Here is a 17,281-nt window from a genome sequence, read left to right as displayed (position 1 = left end):
GGAGGGGGGGTATCGGGCAAAGTCACATTCTAGAATGCCCCTCACAAAGGATCTACTTGGCTGCTGGACTTCAGGGTACCCAGCTTGTAGAAAATAACATGAATATGAGAGAATAGAACCATTAAAGTTTCACAACAAGCCTATCCTCAACAGACACTTAACATTTCATTCATAGACACTATCTGTTCCCATCTGAGACTGTTGAAAAATAACACACCATGCACTATGTGGGAAGAGGAGACTACAGCACAGAAACCAACAAGGCTAGCTATCGGTTTACAGGTTTAAAGCAAGTTGACATAGCCTAGTAAGCCAAATTACCCCAAACTTTGTGTTCAATTAGGACTAGAAGAGGCGCTTTTCCTTTCAGAGCCTTTTAGACTGTTCAAGGGCATCCTGGCTCTGAACTATAAGGGCAGATTCTGCTCTCACCGTCTAGCTACTGAACACTAAGGTTCTTATTTCAATTGTTACAAAAGCCACAAATAACGTCATTAAATCTAAACAGTGTCAGGCCTAGTTATTTTTCGTCTAGGCTGCAGAATGATTTTCTAAAATTGGTAGGACTATGTTTCTCTTGTCCATAAAAATACTCAGATATCAGTTATATTAGCCTACCTTTAAAAATGAATTTTATAGCAGTATCAAGTGTAGGCCATTGTCATTTCATCTTGATCATCTGGGAAATCGCATGTGCGATATTCTTTCTTCCAGTAGGCTACTTTCTCTCAGTTTGACTGCTTAAAAAAGGAAGTGACGGGATTTTACTTAGTAGCTACAGCACAGCCTGCCTTCATTAAAAATCCGAAAAATAACAATGGCTGACTTGGTGGAAAGAAAAACATGTCTTCGCCTGTTTGGCATGTTCTTGTCTTCGCCTGTTTGGCATGTTCTTGTCTTCGCCTGTTTGGCATGTTCTTGTCTTCGCCTGTTTGGCATGTTCTTGTCTTCGCCTGTTTGGCATGTTCTTTGGTTTCAGGCCGAATGATAAAGGTGAGCCAGCAGAACTGACCCAAGTCACCTGACCCAAGTTAGGATTTGTACAGTTCGATAGGCAAGAGATATATCCTAATCGGGCTATTTGTTTTTAGCCTAAGCCAAAGTTCATTCAAGTGTTATAGGCTAAACATTTATTTTATCTGTTTGTCGTTGACTTTTATATAAATGCACAACTTGTAAGCTATTAAAAATAAAAGTTGTTTTTGAGACAACACAGACTCCTCATTTGCTTATTGAAAGGGCTCCCGAGTGGCACAGCGCTAAAGGTGCCACAACAGACCCTGGTTCGATTCCAGGCTGTATCACAACCGGCAATGATTGGGAGGCCCATGGCGCACAATTGGCCCAGCGCCGTCCGCATTAGAGTTTGGCCGGGGTAGGCCATCATTGTAAATAAGAATTTGTTCTTCAATGACTTGCCTAGTTACAGTTGAAGTCGAAGTTAACATACACCTAGGTTGGAGTCATAAAAAATAATTTTTTAACCACTCCACAAATTTCTTGATAACAAACTATAGTTTTGGCAAGTCGGTTGGGAGATCTACTTTGTGCATGACACAAATAACTTTTCCAACAACTGTTTACGGACAGATTATTTCACTGCATCACAATTCCAGTGGGTCAGAAGTTTACATACACTAAGTTGACTGTGCCTTTAAACAGCTTGGAAAATTCCAGAAAATGATGTCATGGCTTTAGAAGCTTCTGATAGCTTCATTGACATCATTTGAGTCAATTGGAGGTGTACCTGTGGATGTATTTCAAGGCCGACATTCAAACTCAGTACCTCTTTGCTTGACATCATGGGGGGGAAAAAAATCGAAAGAAATCAGCCAAGACCCTACAAAACAAATTGTAGACCTCCGCAAGTCTGGTTCGTCCTTGGGAGCAATTTCCAAAACGCCTGAAGGTACCATCTGTACAAACAATAGTACGCAACTATAAACACCATGGGACCACGCAGACATCATACCACTCAGGAAGAAGACGTTTTCTGTCTCCTAGAGATGAACGTACTTTGGTGCGAAAAGTGCAAATCAATCACAGAACAACAGCAAAGGACTTTGTGAAGATGCTGGAGGAAACAGGTACAAAAGTATCTATGTCCACAGTAAAACGAGTCCTATATTGACATAACATGAAAGGCCGCTCTGCAAGGAAGAAGCCACTGCTCCAAAACCGCCATAAAAAAGCCAGACTACGGTTTGCAAAACTGCACATGGGGACAAAGAATGTACTTTTTGGAGAAATGTCCTTTGGTCTGATGAAACAAAAATAAAACTGTTTGGCCATAATGACCACTTATGTTTGGAGGAAAAAGGGGGAGGCTTGCAAGCCAAAGAACACCATCCCAACCGTGAAGCACAGGGGTGGCAGCATCATGTTGTAGGGGTGCTTTGCTGCAGGAGGGACTGGTGCACTTCACAAAATAGATGGCATCATGAGGTAGAAAAATGATGTGGAGATATTGAAGCAACATCTCAAGACATCAGTCAGGAATTTAAAGCTTGGTCGCAAATGGGTCTTCCAAAAGGACAATGATCCCAAGCACACTTCCAAAGTTGTGGCAAAATGGCTTAAGGACAACGAAGTCAAGGTATTGGAGTGGCCATCACAAAGCCCTGACCTCAATCCTATAGAACATTTGTGGGCAGAACTGAAAAAGCGTGTGCGAGCAAGGAGGCCTACAAACCTAACTCAGTTACACCAGCTCTGTCAGGAGGAATGGGCCAAAATTCACCCAACTTATTGTGGGAAGCTTGTGGAAGGCTACCTGAAATGTTTGACCCAAGTTAAACAATTTAAAGGCAATGCTACCAAATACTAATTGAGTTTAAGTAAACTTCTGATCCACTGGGAATGTGATGAAAAAAATATAAGCTGAAATAAGTCTCTACTATTATTCTGACATTTCACATTCTTAAAATAAAGTGGTGATCCTAACTTTTTACTAGGATTAAATGTTAGTAATTGTGAAAAACGGAGTTTAAATGTATTCGGCTAAGGTGTATGTAAACTTCCGACTTCAACTGTATATAAATACTTTTTAAAAGTAGTGCTGCTGCAGGAGCTTATAACCGATTGCCCGTTGCGCAATTCAAGGACAAACACTTGGACAATATTACAAATATTAGTTTAACTTGCCAAAGTAACATTTAATGCAACTTTTATTGACAGTAGCCTATGTGTAGGCCTACAGTATTTTGTCTGTTTGGTTTGCAAGGAGGGATTTTCCGACAGCACAATTTATTTTGCCTACACTTTGATCAAGGAGGATAAAGCAGAAATGTATCATGTTTGTTTAAACTTCCTATTTTATTAGTCTATCTTGTAATTGTTTGTTCTCTCTCATTATTACTATACTAGGTGTTAATTTAGCCTATTCACACAACTTTGAGAAGGAACTCCGTTAGGCCTTTAGATTCATTCGATGGTTAAATCAGGAAATAGTAGGCTATGACTAGGCCAACAAGTCACATTCTAATCAAATAGGGATAGGGAGAAAAAGAGAAATTAAGATTTGAAAGCAATAAGCCAGACAGAGCGTCTGCTGCAAAAGGCCCGTGATCATCACTCATTGGAGGGGCAAAAAAACATTTTGACCTGTGTTTTGCTCTCTGCTCTTTCTACAATATACATTGTTCTCTTGCGTTATGTTAAAGTGTCTAACTACTACATATGTATTGAAAATGTAGACTATGGCCAATAAGAAATAGGCCATTTGGCATGTCGCCCTGCTGTGTGCTCACTGCGCTGTTGTGCGCTGCCAGACTCAGGCGGCGCAGTCAAGTTCAAATATGCTAAACCACAGTTTATGACATCACAATGTCTGTCACGACTTCCGCCGAAGTCGGCTCCACCCCAGTGTCCCGTCGGACTTCAGTACGTTCCGTCTGCTGTCCGTGATCAGTTGATCTATTGGGCCCACACATCACCCTCCTCTGGTCATCCGGGGATCGGTCAGACGGTGCACTGTCTGTCTGGGAAGTACTGGTGGCCCACCTAGGCTCGGGATGTGAGGGTTTATGTTTCCTCCTGCTCGGTGTGCGCCCAGTGTAAGGCTCCTAGACACCTGCCCAGAGGTAAGCTACATCCCTTACCCGTTCCACAACGGCCTTGGTCACACCTGTCGGTTGATTTTCTAATGGATCTGCCTCCCTCACAGGGGAACACCACGATCTTGGTCGTTGTCATTTCTCTAAGTCCTGTCGTCTCCTCCCTACGCCCGGTCTCCCTACGGCCTTACAAACTGTGGAGGCCCTGTTTACACACGTATTCTGGCACTACGGGGTGCCTGAGGATATAGTGTCTGATCGGGGTCCCCAGTTCACTTCGAGAGTCTGGAGGGTGTTCATGGAACGTTTGGGGGTCTCGATCAGCCTTACCTCGGGTTTCCACCCCGAGAGTAATGGGCAGGTGGAGAGAGTAAACCAGGATTGGGCAGGTTTCTGCGGTCCTATTGTCAGGACCGGCCTAGGGAGTGGGCGGCGTTCGTGCCCTGGGCAGAGATGGCGCAGAACTCGCTCTGCCACTCCTCCACTAACCTCTCCCCCTTCCAGTGCATACAGGGGTACCAGCCGGTTCTGGCACCGTGGCATCAGAGTCAGACCGAGGCTCCTGCGGTGGACGAGTGGTTCAGACACGCGGAGGAGACCTGGGAAACCGCCCATGGTCACCTCTAGCAGGCCGCACTGCGCCAAAAGACCAGCGCGGACCGTCACCGCAGTGAGGCCCCGGTGTTCGCACCAGGGACAGGGTCTGGCTCTCGACCCGAAACCTGCCCCTCCGCCTGCCCTGCCGGAAGCATAATGTCCAACGTTAGGTTTGGAGGAAAAAGGGAGAGGCTTGCAAGCCAAAGAACACCATCCCACCCGCTGTTTGTGGGACCAAACAGTCTGCTCAAGTCCTCAGGAGAGTGAACGAGGTATGTTACAGGTTACAGCTTCCCCCCGATTACCATATTAACCCCTCATTCCATGTGTCTCTCCTCAGGCCGGTGGTGGCTGGTCCTCTCCAGGAGTCTGAGGTATGGGAGGTTCCTCCGCCCCCTCTGGACATTGAGGGGTCTCCGGCGTACTCCGTCCGTACCATCCTGGATTCTGGGCGTCGGGCGGGGGGCCTTCAGTACCTCGTGGAGCAGGAGGGGTACGGTCCGGAGGAGAGGTGCTGGGTTCAGGTGGCTGATGTATTAGACCATGAGCCGCGCGTCGGGGGGGGGGGGGGTACTGTCACAACTTCCGCCCGAAGTCGGCTCCTCTCCTTGTTCAGGCGGCGTTTGGTGGTCGACGTCACCGGCTTTCTAGCCATCGCCGCTCCATTTTTCATGTATCCATTTGTTTTGTCTTGTTCCCTGCACATCTGGTTTTCATTCCCCAATCAATTCATATGTATTTATTCCTCTGTTCCCCATCATGTCTTTGTGGAAGATTGTTTGTGTTACGTGTATTTTGATATTGTGGATATTGTTACGCGCATTACGTTTTGTCTATGTTCCGTGTTTTGGGCACATTTATTGTTATTTTGTGCTGTCATTTTGACCGGAATAAAAAGTGCGCCTGTTCACTACACGCTGCTCTGCTCTCCAGCACCTGACTTCGCCTCCAATACACACTCCTAACAATGTCGTAACCATCGACAATGGCTGTCAACCCTACTGTATACAATTCTTTCTCAAGAAATTAGTAAATTGCTCAGGAGAAAGATGATAACTAGATGATGAAAAGAATACGGAACCTACCGTTGGCAGAGCACTCCGTGGGATATACCATACAGAGACGTGATCTGCAACAACATGCTATGCTGGATCTAGGTGTTGTTTTATAGACTGAATACAGCCTTAAGTGATATGCCAGTTATTTAACACACATACAGGAGGTTGTTTTCGGCACAGTTCAGCTGAAATAAAGCTGACCAGAGGCTGCAGGCTTGCTGTATGTGTATGTGATTGCGAGCCTGCCAAAGACTAGGGCAAAACAGTTGGCTAGGTGCTGCTCTGTTTCAGCTCTCGTGGGCAGTCTAGTGGTTTGCAGAAGGAGGTGTTTTCTGTACCCTTGAGTGTCCATGCATACAGGAACCTTTGAAATGTTTGGATGTCAATTTGATTGGTGGATTCAACTTTTTTTTAAATAAAATAAAATAAATACTTTATATGTGCACACACTAGATAATCTCCCTGATACAATATCCTGCTCTATACCATATCATTAGTTGGATATGGAGGATTAATAGCTGTATGCTCACATGGGAGAGGATTAACAAGCTGAAGAGATACACAGGTATCGAGATGATCAATAAGCTATCCAGTGATGCCAACAGAAATCTCTATTTTAAATCACTGCTCCTTTGCAAAAAGGCAATTATCAAACCTTCCTTGGCTCATCCATAAAATAAATTCAATCTGAATAGAGATATTTGTACTTTAAAATGGTTGAGGAGAGACAAGTACTTTGAGAGCCAAATCAATAGTTCATCAACAAATAATATTACATCAATGAGTCCAAAAACAGCAAGATGGATCTGGATGGTGTGTGTGTGTTGGTTTTTGTTGTACTTTTACAAAGACTTCCAAATCGATTTCCGCCATCTACCATCTAATAGAGAAATAATGCCTGGCGTATAACACCAGTATAGTTTATAGTACATGAGTGTTTGCCATTTAATGGTAAAAGTGTGTCTTTCTTTTATTAGACTGCATTTCACAGCCATGAAGACACTCATTCACTTTTAATTGCTCTGGAGTTGGGAGCTGGGAAAAAGCAGTTTGTTGACCACAGAGAAACAATAACCGCATACTGAGCTAAAACCACCACTATAGGATCTGTCCCAAATGGTACCCTACTCCCGAAATAGAGCCCTATGGGCCCTGGTCAAAACTAGTACACTAGGAAATAGGGTGCCATTTGGGATGCACTTTTTATTTATAAAGTGCCTCTCAGTGTGTGGATGTGTGCCAGTAAAGGCAGATACCTGTAGATTGTTTATACTGTCGAGATGTATTTGATATTTTTTTCCTAGGAGTGGGTCTCGCTGGATACATCCATATATGTGAGTGATTACTGTTGTTAAGCTGAATTGAATGCCTATTCTGAACATATCTGTGGTTGGTAACTCACCTCTCAGGGATCAATGCCTTTATAATCTAAATCTAGAAGGATTGGGCTGCTGAGCTAGAATGACTAGGCTTATGTTGTTGGTCTGCAGAGATGAATATTATTAGTGTGTGTTCTGAACTTATGACCTATGGATACAGGTTGTGCCAACACCCCCCTATTTTAATTGGGATAGAGGCCTCGCTCTGTCACACTAACCCCTTTTCCATCCATTTTTTTTGTCTGCTCTTAAAAAGGAGTAAAACGGCCCAGTACACTACTTTAAAAATATATAAATTGTATTGTGATTTATCAGGGGGTGCTACAGCACCCTCAGCACCAATACTTATTGCGGCTATGTACTGCTGTGATGGAAACAAGTCGTTTCGGTACAATTTTCGAAATGCAAACAGATAATGTTCGTTCCACATGGTGGGATCTTTTGTGTTGGTAAAATTAATTGTTGAAACGCCTTCATGCTCAAATACTGATTTAATAATAACCATCAAATCGAAGTAAATGTGCAGTCACGCAATGATACACTACATCAACAAAATAATGTGGGTAGCTGCTCGAACATCTCATTCCAAAAATCACTGGCATTAATATGACGTTGGTCCCCCCTTGCTGCTATAACAGCCTCCACTCTTCTGGGAAGGCTTTCCACTAGATGTTGGAACATTCCTGCGGGGACTTGCTTCCATTCAGCCACAAGAACATTAGTGATATCTGGCACTGATGTTGGGCGATTAGGCCTGGCTCGCAGTCAGTGTTCCAATTCATCCCAAAGGTGTTCGATGGGGTTAAGGTTAAGGCTCTGTGCAGGCAAGTCAAGTTCTTCCACCCCCATCTAGACAAACTAAGGGGCCTAGCCCGAACCATGAAAAACAACCCGACCATTATTCCTTCTCCACCAAACTTTACAGTTGGCACTATACAGTTGGAACTACACAGCCGGGCAGGTAGTGTTCTCCTGGCATCCGCCAAACCCAGATTCGTCCGCCGGACTGCCAGATGGTGAAGCATGATTCATCCCTCTAGAAAACACATTTCCACTGCTCCAGAGTCCAATGGATGTGAGCTTTTGGTGATCGATCTTAGGCTTGCGAGCGGCTGCTCTGCCATGGAAACCCATTTCATGAAGCTCCCGATGAACAGTTATTGTGCTGACGTTGCGTCCAGAGGGAGTTTGTAACTCAGTGGTGAGTGTTGCAACTGAGGATAGATGATAACTTACGCGCTACAGCACTCGGCGGTCCCGTTCTCTGAGCTTGTGTGGCCTCCCACTTCGCGGCTGAGCCGTTGTTGCTCCTAGACGTTTACACCTCACAATAACAGCACTTACAATTGATCAGGGCAACGCTAGCAGGGCAGAAATTTGACAAACTGACTTGTTGGAAAGGTGGTATCCAATGATAGTGGCATGTTGAAAGCCACTGAGCTCTTCAGTATGGCCATTCTACTGCCAATGTTGGTCTATGGGGATTGCATGGCTGTGTGCTCGATTTTATACACCTGTCAGCAACGGGTGTGGCTGAAATAGCCAAATCCACTAAATTGAAGGGGTGTCCACATACTTTTGTATATACACACACACACTACCAGTCAAAAGTTTTAGAACACCTACCCATTGAAGGGTTTTTCTTTATTTTTACTATTTTCTACATTGTGGAATAATAGTGAAGACATCAAAACTATGAAATAACACATATGGAATCATGTAGGAACCAAAAGTGTTACATCAAAATATATTTTATATTTGAGATTCTTCAAATAGCCAACCTTTGCCTTGACAGCTTTGCTGCATCAACTGTTCAGAGGAGACTGTGTGAATCTGGTCTTCTTGGTCGAATTGCTGCAAAGAAACCAATAAGATTAGACTTGCTTGGGCCAAGAAATATAAGCAATGGACATTAGACTGGTGGAAATTTGTCCTTTGGTCTGTAGTCCAAATTGAAGATTTTTGGTTCCAACCGCCGAGTCTTTGTGAGATGCAGTGTGGGTGAACGGATGATCTCCGTATGTGTATTTCCCACCGTAAAGCATGTAGGAGGTGGGGTTATGGTGTGGGGGTACTTTGCTGGTGACACTGTCTGTGATTTATTTAGAATTCAAGGCATTCTGCAGTGATACGCCATCCCATCTGGTTTGGGCTTAGTGGGACTATCATTTGTTTTTCAACAGGACAATAACCCAACACACCTCCAGGCTGTGTAAGGGCTATTTTACCAAGAAGGATAGTGATGGAGTGCTGCATCAGATGACCTCGCCTCCACTATCACCTGACCTCAACCCAATTGAGATGGTTTGGGATGAGTTGGACCGCAGAGTGAAGGGACAGCAGTCAACAAGTGCTCACCATGTGTGGGAACTCCTTCAAGAATGTTGGAAAAGCATTCCAGGTGAAGCAAATGCCAAGAGTGTGCAAAGCTGTCATCAAGGCAAAGGTTGGCTATTTGAAGAATCTCAAATATAAAATAAATGTTGATTTTTGTTATTATGTGTGTTATTTCATAGTTTTGATTTCTTCACTATTATTCTACAAAGTAGAAAATTGTTTAAAAAAAATAAAGGAAAACCCTTGAATGAGTAGGTGTTCTAAAACTTTTGACAGGTAGTGTACAGTGTATGTTGTGTCGTCCTCCCATTACGACTCGGGAAACCATGCAGTTGATTAGGCAACAGATGAAATAAATTAGGATGAACTTCAAAGGGTGATGAGCTTGATGCAGATTTCCCCAAAAATATTGAGGGTCTTATTCTGGTGAAACGATGATCGATGCTTGAATGCTATTTGACAGAAATGTAAATCTCGCTTTTATCCATAATAATCTCATCACGTAGACTAGTCTACCTGCACTGTATCTGAGAGCTGTTGGCTAGAGCGCAGATGTCAAGACCAGAGGAGGCACATTGTCTATTGAACACAACAGTTTTTGTGACAAAACTAGCAGTAGAGTTGAAAATACGATGGAAACACATTAAACTTTAGACTTGTATTTGGTACATGAATACATTTTGTGTGCACTACGTCATTACGCACTGACTTATCTGCAACAAGTCTGTTTGGTGGAAACAGACCACTGGTGGAAAAATGTGCATATTTTCTTTATGCACACTGCATTATGAATCTATTTGATCGTAGTATCTTTATTGAATCACAGCAGTGTAATGCCTACATGGTCATATATATTAAAGCCATATGCAAACCTGTTGGTTCCTGTTAATGCACTTTAAAGGCGACGGATCATATAGTTTAAAAGATCAGATTTTAATTTCAGTCCATCGTCATTGATCCATTGTACCACACCTAAGTACACGGAGTGATATACACTGAGTGTACAAAACATTAAGAACACCTGCTCTTTCCATGGCAGACTGACCAGGTGAAGCAAAGTGAAAGCTATGATCCCTTATTGATGTTACTTGTTAAATCCACTTCAATCAGTGTAGATGAAGGGGGGGAGACAGGTTAAATAAGGATTTGTAAGCCTTGAGATTTGGATTGAGTATGTGTGCCATTCAGAGGGTGAATAGGCAAGACAAAATATTTAAGTGCCTTTGAACAGGGTATGGTAGCACCGGTTTGAGTGTGTCAAAAACTGCAACGCTGCTGGGTTTCTCAGGCTCAACAGTGTCTTGTGTGTATCAAGAATGGTCCACCACCCAAAGGACATCCAGCCATCTTGACAACTGTGGGAAGCATTGGATTCAACATGGGTCAGCATCCCTGTGGAACGCTTTTAACAACTTGTACAGTCCCTGCCCCAAATTGAGGCTGTTCTGAGGGTAAAAGGGGGGGTGCAAGTCAATATAAGGATGGTGTTCTTAATGTTTTGTCCACTCAGTGTATATCACATACATGTAGCACAAGGAAACTCACCTGGCATGGGGCACATCGATGCTGGATGACACCACCTTGCGTTTCTGGTCCAGCAGGGAGACAGAGCGGGTGTGGTCCCTCTCAGGACCCTCCAAGGTGCGCCCTGTCCTCCTGCCATCCACTGCCCGCTCCCCCTCCACCGCATCTGGGCTCAGGGAGTTGGCCTCCCCGTTCTGGCCCTGGTGTGGAGTCCCGTCCCCCCGGCCGTTACAGGAGCTCTGCTGCAGAGGAGATCAGATATGACTGGATCAATATAGAAGAGTAAAGACTGGGACTCTGGGAGGCAAAAACCTAAGAAGATTTGTATCTGGAAATAAAATATGTAGTGCGATTTCGCATCTTTGTATTTTTGTATTTGTATTTTTGGACACCAATTTGGCCGATTTTTTATTTAATTTTTTACACCTTTATTTAATTTTTATTTAACTAGACAAGTCAGTTAAGAACACGTTCTTATTTTCAACGACGGCCTAGGAACGGTGGGTTAACTGCCTCGTTCAGGGGAAGAACGACAGATTTTTACCTTGTCAGCTCGGGGGATTCAATCTTGCAACCTTACAGTTAACTAGTCCAAAGCTCTAACCACCTGATTACATTGCACTCCACAAGGAGGCTCCCTGTTACGTGAATGCCGTAGAAGCCAAGGTAAGTTGCTAGCTAGCATTAAACTTATCTTATAAAAAACAATCAATCATAATCACTAGTTAACTACACATGGTTGATGATATTACTAGTTTATCTAGCGTGTCCTGCGTTGCATATAATCGATGCAGTGTGTATCGTTGCTCCAATGTGTAGTTAACCATAAACATCAATGCCTTTCTTAAAATCAATACACAGAAGTATATATTTTTAAACCTGCATATTTAGCTAAAAGAAATCCAGGTTAGCAGGCAATATTAACCAGGTGAAATTGTCACTTCTCTTGCGTTCATTGCACGCAGAGTCAGTGTATATGCAACAGTTTGGGACGACAAATTTTCCAGACTTTTACGTAATTATGACATAACATTGAAGGTTGTGCAATGTAACAGGAATATTTAGACTTATGGATGCCACCCGTTAGATAAAATACGGAACGGTTCCGTATTTCACTGATAGAATAAACGTCTTGTTTTCGAGATGATAGTTTCCAGATTCGACCATATTAATGACCTAAGGCTCGTATTTCTGTGTGTTATTATGTTCTAACTAAGTCCTATGATTTGATAGAGCAGTCTGAGCGGTGGTAGGCAGCAGCAGGCTCGTAAGCATTCATTCAAACAGCACTTTCCTGCGTTTTGCCAGAAGCTCTTCGCTGTGCTTCAAGCCTATCAACTCCCGAGATTAGGCTGGTGCAACCGATGTGAAATGGCTAGCTAGTTAGCGGGGTGCGCCCTAATAGCGTTTCATACAACACTCGCTCAGACTTGGAGTAGTTGTTCCCCTTGCTCTGCATGGGTAACGCTGCTTTGAGGGTGGCTGTTGTTGTTGTGTTCCTGGTTCGAGCCCAGGGAGGAGCGAGGAGAGGGATCGAAGCTATACTGTTACACTGGCAATACTAAAGTGCCTATAAGAACATCCAATAGTCAAAGGTTAATGAAATACAAATGGTATAGAGATAAATAGTCCTATAATAACTACAACCTAAAACTTCTTACCTGGGAATATTGAAGACTCATGTTAAAAAGAACCACCAGCTTTCATATGTTCTCATGTTCTGAGCAAGGAACTTAAACGTTAGCTTTCTTACATGGCACATATTGCACTTTTACTTTCTTCTCCAACACTTTTGCATTATTTAAACCAAATTGAACATGTTTCATTATTTATTTGAGGCTAAATTGATTTTATTGATGTATTATATTAAGTTAAAATAAGTGTTCATGCAGTATTGCTGTAATTGTAATAATTTTTTTTTAAATTAAAAAACGGCCGATTAATCGGCATCAGCTTTTTTTTGGTCTTCCAATAATCGGTATCGCCGTTGAAAAATCATAATCGGTCAACCTCTAGTACAGACAGTTTACTAATGCTGCTAGCTTTGAGCTAACACCAACAGGATGTATGCTACCAGTGGAGGGTGTTTGACTTTCAAATATATCAAAGTCCAGACTCTCTTTGTTTGTGTGAGAAAGCCCCTGAAGGTGGCTGCTCTTGTTGCTGCAGTGCCCCGGTGGTGATAACAGCCATTCCCTTTTGCACAAGCAAGCATCTGCCCTGACATTCCGTAAACCACTACCCCGTGGAAACAATCATGTGAGGCGAAGTAGCACACACACAATAACTCGGGACGGCAACAGATAGCGTGTGTGTAGCATGCCGTGCACACTTGTTTTTGGGCGTCAACCATCCAGACATGCACAGTGAACACACACCCACAGCGGAAAGGGCAGACACAGGCCAGGGAGAGAGAGAGATACACATGGCTAACTGCACCAGCAGAGTGTTGAAGGACAACATGCCCATACAGATTTACAGTGGGATGGAGATCCTCATCTCCAAAACACACTGGAACACGATCAGCTCTCAACTGAAGAGAAAACTACAGGAAACACACAGTCAGTCGATCACACACAGTTTTGAACAGTTGGCTTAGATTAATGAGATAAAATATGGATTATTATCTATAAAAACCTGGCTGAGCAAACATTTAACAAGCGAGAAAGCCTTTCTGAAAACAGGACTTGAGTTAAACAACAAGATGGATTATCTGAACCAAGAGAAAGATTAACCGTTACCTAGACCAGTTATTTGACTATAACCAAACCAATCTCCATCGCTTCCTTTTACAGCCATATGAATTATGATATTTCATGCATGGCAGGGAATTGCAGAGCTAGCCAAATCGACCATAAAATGTAAGTTGAGTTGCACGTGTCAAGAGTTTTCAATGTGGGGTAACTGTGTCTCGCAGCTCCTAAATTCAGGAGATTAATATTGTAAGTTTAACAAACTACCATGCTGTACACACCACACACACACAAAATTTATGTTCTTGCTTTAGGCATGAGGTTTTTCACCTCTAGTAGGCCAAAGGTAAAGAAGTTTCATGCATCATAAATTGACAATAGCTCAGGAGTCATGGAATACTCGCTTTCATCCTAATGGTATTTGTGTTCAACTCGTGATGCATTGTTCAAAGATTAGGCTATATATCATCAAATGTTTTCGGATAAAATTTTCATCAAACTATTAAAGATTGAAATATTATTATTTAAAAAGCTATATATTTGTAGAATTCAGGAGATTTACATGGATTACAGGTTATATGTACATACAAGGATGTGAATTGACCTAATGGGGAGGGCTTCGCTCCAGGATAAAGAAAACAAATATTTTGCTTACATAGCCAGCCAGAGCATACAATATTATTGTAGTAAAATAAACATACAATGTTATTACAGTTGAACTTCCAACTTCTGTCACTACACAGTAGACTACACACAAACCAAGAGGAGATCAGGAGTACAGTAATGCAGTAGTTGATTGGTTTAAAACACTCAATGTGTCTGGTGATGTAGCCTAGTTAACCATGTTGATCTCATTCTCTGAACCATCACGTCACTGCGCATTACAATAGCCAAATGCAACAGTCGGGATACTGATTAGTACTCTCCATTCACCAACATAGCCCTGTGACAGCAGGATCCATGATCCTTCCCTCAAAGCAAGGGGAGGCCTTGCCTTGGCTACACTGCCTGGTGAATGATTTTGGCAGAGCGCAAGCCAACCGAACCGGACTCTCTCTCTCCCATCTGATTACTCATCTATCCATCATGAAGGAATCTAAACATGGCCCCGTCGTATGACATGCAGGCAAACGATGGCCAACCAACCAATGAGGAGCAATGTGCTGATGAACAAAGAGTCAGTCAGTTAGCTAGCTTCAGTTAGGGTGTCTGATGTCAAATCAACTGAAAACAACACATGCCTTTGTCTGTGTGGGAGCCGCATATAATGTCAGTCAGTCGGTCAATGCTACACCTCCTTCCTTTATAACAACAAGTGGCATTCTCCCCCTCCATCCCCTTTTCCCTCCATCCACTCCTCCTTCCTCTAAAGTGAATGGTGCTCATTTGGCATTCTGGGCACCTTGCCATAGCTCCAGATTCTTCTCCAAGCCGTGCCCTTCTCTCTCCAAGCCATGCTTTGTTACTACAGCTGCTACAGCAACTGCTTGCTGGGAGATGTGAACCTCTTCAGTTAAACATCTCTCACCCCTTCCTCTTGCCCCGCCAGCCTCTCACCCCTCCATTCTCTGACCCGTTCCTCTCCCTCCGTCCCCTGATTCTACCCATGTCTTGTCTTTCTACTTTTAGAAAATTAAGCAGTGCTGAGGGACGCTACCATTCTGTTAGAGAGCTATTACTTAAAAATTATTACAATATGACTAAAAATGGAATGGTTATTATGGCTTGTTTATCAAATGCGGTTGCTAGGAGTCGCTGGCTATGGTGTCCTGCATTTCTGTCGTGCCTTTATGCAAACATACTACTTACATTGATCTTTATGGGACTGTACTTGACCACTATTTGCATTCTGACTATGCATAATAGAATGGGTTTGATAATAAAACATGGTTGTGCATATGAATACCCACGCTATGACATCTTGCATTTCTGTCATGCCTTTATGAAGATGTTTACATTTGCTGTTTTGAAACTGTATCCATATGCCTGTTTTCCACTCGAGTCACTGAACTATGACCCCATTGCTTGGATCAAACCCCCAATACGTATTTATAGGCTACGTTATCCAACACATGCATTCCCCTCTCATCATAGGAGCTGTTTTTATAAGGGACCACCAAGCAGGCAGCCTCACCAGACCATCTTTGTTGTGAAACCATGCAACACCATCAAGCTGGAACTTTTAAAGGCAGGCAATTAGGTCACTCTCATAACAGGAAGGAATACATCTTGATATTTAGGAACACTATGTACCATCCAGTGTGGCATAATAATATGACATCTACTATTCTACGCTAGTTATTTAGCCTAAAGTCAATTGTTTTCTTCAGTAGCAGCAAGGACACAAGTGTGACATGAATGAAACAAATATCCTAGCTAATGACTACATACTACTCCCTCCCCTACACAATAAAATAAAGGCAACTACTGTTATTACATGAATTCCTACATTATAATGACATATTCAATGCAATGACGGGTTAATATGCATGAATTGCCAGTGTCATATGCGACTGATGCATTGTGTACAATCTGGGATGTTTTATTACATCAATGATCGGTCCAAAATGCTGCAGAGCATGTTTGCGTCTGCCACCTACCCACTAGGTCAAATCTACAGTCAATGGGTCAGAAAAACAATGCGCAGATAGGGCCCTATCATAATCAAGCATTCAATGGGAACCCCTTTGTCCTGTATCAATGCTAAATATTTTGACAGTGCATTGTTATTATTCAATCTGTAGTTCTGCACTACAACATAAATCTCATCTGGATTATTCTGGGTGTGTGACTGTCTGCATATCATTAATATAGCTTGTAATAGCCGGTTGCAGCGGCGGGCAATGGATGCAATAACACGCTCTTTCTCCGTCTGTGCACGAAGCAGTTAAACGCTGCAAATACCGCTGCACAACAACAGCAGGCTTCCCGGTCACACACAAACAGACCTTCAAGCTGGATTTGAGCGGTCCTTTCGCCGTCGTTTGGTTGAAGCCCACGGCTATCTCGTCCTCGGAGAATTCTTTCAGGCTTCCGTCTTGCATTAGTAACGTGTAGACGTTACGTCGAGGTCCAGTTGAAACATCTCTGTTTTCCTGCTTGACAGCCTGTACCACTCCTGTCAACGGAGCCCCGTCCCCTGTCGGACTCGGCGCATACACCCGGCTCCCCAGGATTGAACGCTTCACCAAACGCCTCGTATGCATAGCGATAAATGTATAGTACCGAATTTAATGCGGAATGCGGTCAAAATCTATCTATGGACGTCGAGTTAGAATTGATAAACACTGACATGAAAAACACAACACCGCAGCGGATAGACTACGTGCTCCATAAACCCAAACCAAATGTTAGAAAGCGGCAACATACTCTGCTGCTAGCACGGGTCAAAACGAACGATATTCGAAAGCACAAATGTGTAGAAAAAGCTACATGCATGGATTAACAAATGCATGAAAACAAGCCATTCCCCGTGAAATAACCTCTTCAACAGACCGGCTACTGATATTTCTTCGTTCGACCTGTTTGTTTTCCTGACTGTTCCCTCTAAACTCGTGAGAGAGCACAAAAACACGGAACTGAATTTAAGGACCGACAATGACATTTGTACAGTACATTTTCATCCGAACAAAAGGGCT

At 43.1% G+C, this 17,281-nt stretch overlaps 1 protein-coding gene across 2 annotated transcripts in view; it reads right to left on the bottom strand.

The window, feature by feature from the left end:
• The window catches only part of LOC129819939 (zinc finger protein 704-like), a 105,132-nt gene extending 87,903 nt beyond the window's left edge, over nucleotides 1-17,229 (bottom strand). Inside the window, exons 1-2 of one of the 2 annotated variants that reach the window (XM_055876655.1) lie at nucleotides 16,592-17,229; nucleotides 10,972-11,189 (exon numbers count right to left, since the gene is read on the bottom strand). In XM_055876655.1, coding sequence (XP_055732630.1) covers nucleotides 10,972-11,189; nucleotides 16,592-16,849 — 476 coding nt within the window. In that variant the 5' untranslated portion in view covers nucleotides 16,850-17,229. Of the gene's footprint in view, nucleotides 1-10,971; nucleotides 11,193-16,591 lie in introns of both variants that reach the window. The other variant, XM_055876654.1, reaches the window with a different exon arrangement.
• Nucleotides 17,230-17,281: the final 52 nt, after the last annotated feature.

The sequence above is a fragment of the Salvelinus fontinalis genome, chromosome 22, assembly GCF_029448725.1.
Source record: "Salvelinus fontinalis isolate EN_2023a chromosome 22, ASM2944872v1, whole genome shotgun sequence".
NCBI lineage: Eukaryota > Metazoa > Chordata > Actinopteri > Salmoniformes > Salmonidae > Salvelinus > Salvelinus fontinalis.
This window is presented reverse-complemented; position numbering and strand designations above follow the sequence as displayed.